This window comes from Symphalangus syndactylus, chromosome 14 (genome assembly GCF_028878055.3).
Source record: "Symphalangus syndactylus isolate Jambi chromosome 14, NHGRI_mSymSyn1-v2.1_pri, whole genome shotgun sequence".
In the NCBI taxonomy this organism is placed as follows: Eukaryota; Metazoa; Chordata; class Mammalia; order Primates; family Hylobatidae; genus Symphalangus; species Symphalangus syndactylus.
Genome location: NC_072436.2, coordinates 46,210,814 through 46,218,545, shown reverse-complemented (window position 1 = coordinate 46,218,545; position 7,732 = coordinate 46,210,814). Strand labels below are relative to the sequence as shown.

At 42.7% G+C, this 7,732-nt stretch overlaps 1 protein-coding gene across 1 annotated transcript; it reads right to left on the bottom strand.

Annotated features, from left to right (window-relative positions):
* Nucleotides 1-3,235: 3,235 nt before the first annotated feature.
* Nucleotides 3,236-3,706, bottom strand: LOC129462201 (large ribosomal subunit protein eL27-like). The gene has a single exon (XM_055241982.2). It carries the CDS (start codon nt 3,675-3,677, stop codon nt 3,267-3,269), a length of 411 nt encoding a protein of 136 aa, XP_055097957.1. The 5' UTR covers nt 3,678-3,706; the 3' UTR covers nt 3,236-3,266.
* Nucleotides 3,707-7,732: the final 4,026 nt, after the last annotated feature.

The following is a 7,732-nucleotide window of genomic DNA, read 5'->3' as shown; positions in this document are numbered from 1 at the left end:
TTTTTAATCTACCAATAATAAATAAATAAAATTTGCAAGATAAATTAAAGAAGACCTAGTTAAATAACAAGACATACCATATTAATGGATATAGGAAATCTCAATTTGTCAAGGCATCAAATGTCAATTCTCCCCAAATTTATAGATTTAATGCAATACAATCTCTCAGCAGATGTGTGTGTGTAAATTGAAAAGCTGAACCCAAAATTTATGGAAATACATGGGAAATAAATGTTTAGAAAAATACAAAAAACAAAGGTAAAAGATATACACTATCAGATATCAAGATCTATAATTAAGCTAGAGTAATTAAGACAATATAATACCAATGCAAAGATCAACAAATAGTCTGTGAAAAAGAATAGAGAATCTAGACATAGATTCAAATATAAATGAATGCTTTATTACTGTCCTATGTGTTTATGACTAAAGAGTACTGGGGAAAGAATAGTCTTTTTAACCTTATGTATTTATTTTATTTTATTTTGAGACAGAGTCTCACTCTGTTGCCCAGGCTGAAGTGCAGTGGTGTGATCTCGGCTCATTGTGGCCTACCTCTATGGCCCAAGTTATCCACCTGCCTCAGCCTCCCAAGTAGTTGGAACTACAGGCACATGCCACCACACCTGGCTAACTTATTTTTTATTTTTCTGATAGAGACAGAATCCCTATGTTGCCCAGGTTGATCTTGAGTTCTTGGGCTTAAGCGATCCTCCCACATCAGCCTCCCAAAATGCTGAGATTGCAGGCATGAGCCACTTTGCCTGGCCAGGATGGTCTTTTTATAAGTCGTGCTGGGTCAATTGGATATGACAAAATAAAACCTTCCTCTTACATCCTTCTATATACAAAAATTAACTTTTATAGTAAAAAAATAAAGATTCTGGAAGATAATATAGGAGAATATATCCATAAATTTGGGATATTAAGAAAATTCTGAATTCAGACACAGAAAATACTATCCATAAAGGAAAATACTTACAAACTGAACTATATTAAAATTAGAAACTTCTTTCCAACACAAAATACCATTAAGAGTGTGAAAAGGTAAGCCATAGAGCAAGAAAAGACAGTTGCAACTTTTTTCTATCTCTAAACTCCTACAAATTTTTTTTTTAAAGAGAAAACACATAAGAGAGTATATTCAAATGCTCAGTAAAGTTAGGAAAAGATCAACTTCATCATTCATCAGAAAAATATAAATTAAACTTCAGAAAAGAAGCTACATCCTGATGATAATGATTTAAAATAATAACAATACAAAAGATGGTTATTACCACATGTTGACTCGGAAGAAGGGCAAATAGCCGGGCGCAGTGGCTCACTCCTGTAATCTTAGCACTTTGGGAGGCTGAGGCAGGCAGATTACCTGAGGTCAGGAGTTCGAGACCAGCTTGGCCAACATGGTGAAACTCCGTCTCTACTAAAAATACAAAAATTAGATGGGCATGGTGGCGGGTGCCTGTAGTCCCAGCTACTCAGGCAGCTGAGGCAGGAGAATCTCTTGAACCTGGGGGGCAGAGGTTGCAGTGAGCCGAGATCGCACCACGGCACTCCAGGCTGGACGATAGAGTGAGACTCCGTCTGAAAAAAAACAAAACAAAACGAAACAAAACAAAAACCTCTTGTGCTCTCATTGGGAGTGTAATCAGCACAACTACTTTGTAAATGAATGAATTGCTACCATACACAACAACATTAACGAATCTCGCAAACCTGGCATTGAGCAAAAGGAGGCAGGCACAAAAGAACACTGACTTGTGCGATTCCCTCTATATAAAATTCACAACCCAGCAAAACTGCTTTATGGTGTACAGTCAAGATGTGGCTACCTTCAGGAAGGAGGGGATTTGTACCTGGGATTGGACATGAGAGAGATTCAGTGATGCTAATAATGTTCTACTTTTTGATCTGGGTGGTGGTTACAGAGGAAAGTATACTTTGTGCCGTGCACTTGTCTGTATGCCCATTTATGTTTCAATAGAGAGCTTCAACTCAAAAAACAAAAATTGTAGAGAACAACCAGAGTCAAGAGACACCCTATGGAATGAGAGAAAATATTCTCATACCGTATATGTGTTAAGGGGTTAATATCCAAAATATATACAGACGCCAAACAGCTCAATAACCAGAAAACAAATAACCTGATTAAAAATGGGTAAAGGACCTGAAAAGACATTTCTCAAGAGAGGACATAGAAATGGCCAACAGGTACGTGAAAAAATGCTTAACATAACTAATCACCAAGGAAATGCAAATCAAAACCATGATGAGATATCACCTGACACCTGTTAGGATGGCTGTTTTTAAAAATAAGAAAGATAAGTGTTGGTAAGGATGTGGTGAAAAGGGAACACGTGTACACTGTTGGTGGGAATGTAAATTAGTACAGTCATCATGGAAAATTATATGGAGATTCCTCATAAAATTAAAAATAGAACTACCATATGAACCAACAATACCAATCCTGGGTGTGTGTTCAAAGAAAATGAGATCAATATATGAAAGACCTATCTGCACTCCCAGATTCATCGTAGCATTATTCACAATAACAAAGCAATGGAATATGGAATAAGCCCATGTGGCTCTAAGTGGATGAACAGATAAGGAAAATGTGGTACACATACACAGTGGGAAACTATTCAGTCTTAAAAAAGAAGAGAACTCTGTCATTTGCAACAACATGGAAAAACCGGGAAATATTAGGGAAAATGAAGTAAGCCAGGCACAGAAATACCACATGATCTCACTTATAAGTGGAATCTAAATAAGTTGAACTCATAGAAGCAGAGAGTAAAGTGGTGGTTACCAGAGGCAGGGTAGTGGAAGGATTGAGGAAATGTTGGCGAAAAGATTAAAAATTTTCAGTTACACAGGAGGAATAAGTTTAGATCTATTGCACAACATGGTGATTATAGTCAATAACAATATGCTATTATTATATATATCATATACTTGAAAATTGCTAAGAGAATAGATTTCAAATGCTGTCACCAAAAAATAAGTATATAAGGTAATACATGTTAATTATCTTGATTTAGCCATCCCACAATGTGTACGTAGATGAAAACATCATGTTCTACACCATAAATACATACAACTTTTACTTGTCAATTAAAAAAAATTTAAAAAATTTTAAGTGAATTGTCGGGTATACCAGAAGAGGTGAAATTACTTCATTAATGTAATTCCTCCAAGTGTGTGCTATTTACTAAAATACACACTACTCTTTTTTTTTTTAATTTTTAATGATCAGAACAAAGCATCTAAAACCGCAGTTTCTGGAAGAACCACTTGTTCTTGCCTGTCTTGTATCTCTCTTCAAACTTGACCTTGGCCTCCTGTAGGGCCTTGCGTTTAAGAGCAGGATCTCTGAAGACATCCTTGTTGATGACAGTTTTGTCCAAAGGGATATCCACAGAGTACCTTGTGGGCATTAGGTGATTGTAGTTATAAACTTTCACAAAAGACTTTATCTTTGACCTCTTGGCAATCTTCTTCTTGACCATGGCAGCTGTCACTTTGCGGGGGTAGTGGTCAATTCCAGTCACCAGAGCACGGCTGTAGGGGCGATCTGAGGTGCCATCATCAATGTTCTTCACGATGACAGCTTTGCGTCCGGAGTAGCGTCCAGCCAGGACAAGCACCACTTTCCCAGGTTTCATGAACTTGCCCATTTTGGCAACAACCACTCGGGTCTACAGCAAAAAGGCCACACTGCTCTTAATATCCTGAAAAGCTGGATGTTGCTATTAAATGCCGTGTTTTCTTATAATTCATTAAGGCTGTAGTTTTTTAATATTGTATTGTAGGTTATTAAAACTCTTTTTTTTTTTTTTTTGAGAAGGAGTCTCGCTGTCGCCCAGGCTGGAGTGCAGTAGCACGATCTCTGCTCACTGCAGGCTCCACCCCCCGGAGTTCACGCCCTTCTCCTGCTTCAGCCTCCCGAGTAGCTGGGACTACAGGTGCCCGCCACCTCGCCTAGCTAATTTTTTTTGTTTGTTTTTTTAGTAGAGACGGGGTTTCACCGTATTGGCCAGGATGGTCTCGATCTCCCGACCTCGCGATCCGCCCGCCTCGGCCTCCCGAAGTGCTGGGATTACAGGCGTGAGCCACCGCGCTAGGCCTAAACTGTTTACTCTTAAAGAAGTCCAGCAACAAAACAAAAAATTGTAGACTTTCTGCTGTTGGGTTAGGAAACAAAACACATGAGAAACTTACCAATGCACTCTCCAAATTGGAGTTAAAAGGTGTTTATTTTTTACCCCTCCTAAACCTGCTGCTCTTGCTGTTTTGTTCCAGTGAATGGCACTGCCTCCATCTGGTTTTCAAGCAAGGACTGAGAGTTTTCTGTGATGGTCTCCCTTTTCCTCCACCTACAACCCTCAGTTAATCCTGTCTTCCCGTCTTCTTTTTTGAAAAAATTGATTTTGGCCCGGCACGATGGCTCATGCCTGTAATCCCAGCACTTTGGGAGGCTGATGCTGGTGAATCATGAGGTCAGAAGTTCGACACCAGCCTGGACAACATGGTGAAACCCTGTCTCTACTAAAAATACAAAAAATTAGTTGGGCATGGTGGCAGATGCCTGTAATCCCAGCTACTCGGGAGGCAGAGGCAGGAGAATCGCTTGAACCCGGGAGGCGGAGGTTGTAGTGAGCCGGGATAATAATACTGTCCTCCAGCCTGGGCGACAGTGCAAGACTCCGTCTCAGAAAAACAATTACTTTATTATGTATTTATTTATTTATTTTTGAGATAGAGTCTTGCTCTGTCACTGGGGCTGGAGTGCAGTGGCGCGATCTCGGCTTATTGCAATCTCCACCTCTTGGACTCAAGTGATTCTCCTGCCTCAGCCTCCCAAGTAGCTGAGACTACGAGTGTACACCACCATGCCAGACTAATTATTTATTTATTGTATTTTTAGTAGAGATAGGGTTTCACCATGTTGGCCAGGCTGGTCTCAAACTCCTGACCTCAAGTGATCCGCCTGCTTCGACCTCCCGATGTGCTGGGATTACAGGCATGAGCCACCATGCCTGGCCAATCGTGTCTTCTTGTATTCTCCCTCTCAAATTCACTTACATCTCTCCACGCCCTCCACCTCATCCATAATCAGGTCACCGCCATCAGCTTCGAGGGGGTTCCTGCATTAGCTTCCAACCTCCAGTCCTGCTTCTGCTATCCACTCTCCCTTGAACCCATGAGCATCCACTGGCTCTTTGACGTCACCTCAGTTGAACACTTCTGTTGTTCCTCAGCCAGCCTGTGGGATGGGGTCAAAACTTCTTAACGAGACTTAGGCGACCATTCCTGACTTCCCCCTTGCCTCCACCCTGTTCCCACCCAGCTCAGGCTCACTGCAAACCTGGTAAGCTCCTACAGTCTTCCAAAGTTCCAGACTCTGCACATGCCCCTCCTCTTCTCTGAAATAGTCTTTCCTAATCATCTCAAGACCCAAGTGAGCATCCCTCCTAGGACCTCCAGGATGTCACCTTATCCTTCCCCCACCACAGCACACATCACACTTTCTAGTAACTGAGTGTTTGCTTAGTGAGCACAGGGACTGTGTCTGTGTGTTCATTGCTTTGCGCCTGTGCCCAGCGAAGTGGCTGACATGTGGTACCTTCTTGATGTGGCATCCAGTGAGCCCAGTGTTTGATAATATCTATTAAAGAAGAGCTTGGCAAGTGGAAGAGTATGAATTGTGTCCCCGCACCACTCCAATTCATATGTTGATGTCCTAATCCCCCAGTAACTGAGAATGAGATTTTATTTGGAAATAGCGTTGGAGTAGATGCAATTAGTTACTATGAGATGAGGGGGTACCAAGGTGGTTCCTATTTCAAGATGACTGGTGTCCTTATAAAAAGGGGACATTGAGACATGAACAGGAACACAGAAAGAACACCATATGAGCACCAAAGATTGCCAGCAAACCACCAGAAGCTGGGGGAGAGGTCTGGACAGATGCCTTGCCCAACCCTTAGAAGGACTTAAGCCTGTGCACCCTTGCCTTTGACCTTCCAGCCTCCAGATCTGAGATGGTAAGTTCCTGATGTCTCAGCCACTCAGTTCGTGGTATTGTGCTACAGCAGTACTAGGAAACTAACACAGATAGGAAAGGGAATGATGATCAAAGGAACTCTGAAGCAATTACTAGTTTTTCTTCTTGTCTTCCCCATGCACAGCTGCTGAAAGCCGCATTTTAAACCTGAGAGCCTGACAAGACACACAGAGGCATCCAAGGAAAGTCTGTTTTGGGTGTGAACAGCTGGGAGCTGGCCTGTGCTTCTTCACTTCTGTGCTTTTTGGTCTACAAACTGATTTCTGTCATACTGAAGCCATTCTCACAATGTTCACAAGAAATACAGTTATAATTGAGCATGAATCAAGCTGCTCTTTGACCCACTTCCTTGTAACTAAAAGTCGTGTAGCACTAGATATTGACCATTCACTAGATACTGACTACTCGCTAGATACCGACCACTTGCTAGATACCGACCATTCGCTAGATACCGACCACTCGCTAGATACCGACCACTCGCTAGATATTGACCACTCGCTAGATACCGACCACTCGCTAGATACCGACCACTCGCTAGATACTGACCATTCACATCCCCACTGTTCCCACAGATAGCATCTCTGATGTTAGAATCCGAAGGCTTTTGTTTGGGAGTTGCTTAAGCAGATCCTGAATTCTGGTGAAACAGCTGATGCCAACCAGTTTGAAGAGCCCCACAGAGGAACTGAACTGGCATGAGAATACAATGGCTTCCTCTCCCCATCCCATGACTTTGCCTTGTACTCTTGACCAATCAACAATCTCCACACTTCGTGCTACTCAAACCCTTAAAAACCCTCCTAGGGGAGATGGATTTGAAGTCTCCCTATCTCCTCATTCAATGGCCCTACAATTAAACCTCTCTCTCTGCTGCAACCCAGTGTTTCGGTGTATCAACTTGCCACGCGTCAGGCAATGGATCTATTACAGTCCCAATACGAAGAGGCATTTTTCAGACCTCCAGACACTGGCTAACCGGCATTTACTGTAAATCAAGAGGTTCACACTTGCCAACTGAAAATGCAGGTTGAAGAAGTGAAGCTGAATTTCAGGTAAGCTGCAGTCAGGTTGAGGCAGCACAGTGGAAACTGTAGGCTATGCCCAGGGCTTTACACACCGTCTCCCTTAACCTCCCCAGCATTCCTCATTATCAAACGATAGTTTGCTTCTCAGCTGCTCTGCAGTTAAGGACAAAATTCTCAAGCATCCCTACTTACAGTGGGCATGTTGAGCTTTCTTAGTAGGGCCTGGCCTGCTGATCACTTCCCTGCAGCTCCCTCAACACTAGGCCAGCAGCTCCAGGCCTCCAACCCACAGGAACACCACATGTCCTCTGCAAGCCTGTTAACACTCCCTGCTTGCCCAGCACTTGTGGACCAGCTTTGACCCAGGCAATCCGGCAAACTTCTGTGTCATCCAGGAGTGGCAAGCACACCTTCTCCACGGACGTTTGCATGTAGCCTTGGGAAAGGGCCCTCTCTTCCAAGTTCACCTTGCTAGGGCATGCTCCTGCAGCCTCGGGAATCATAGAGAGATTTTGTTACAGGTATTTACTTGCTTAAAAGAACTAAATAATTCACTGCTGTTTAAATCATTGGGTAGTCCCATTTCCATCCCTGGCTGGACCCAGATTCATACACACAGGGAAGTGGGGACGGCTGTATA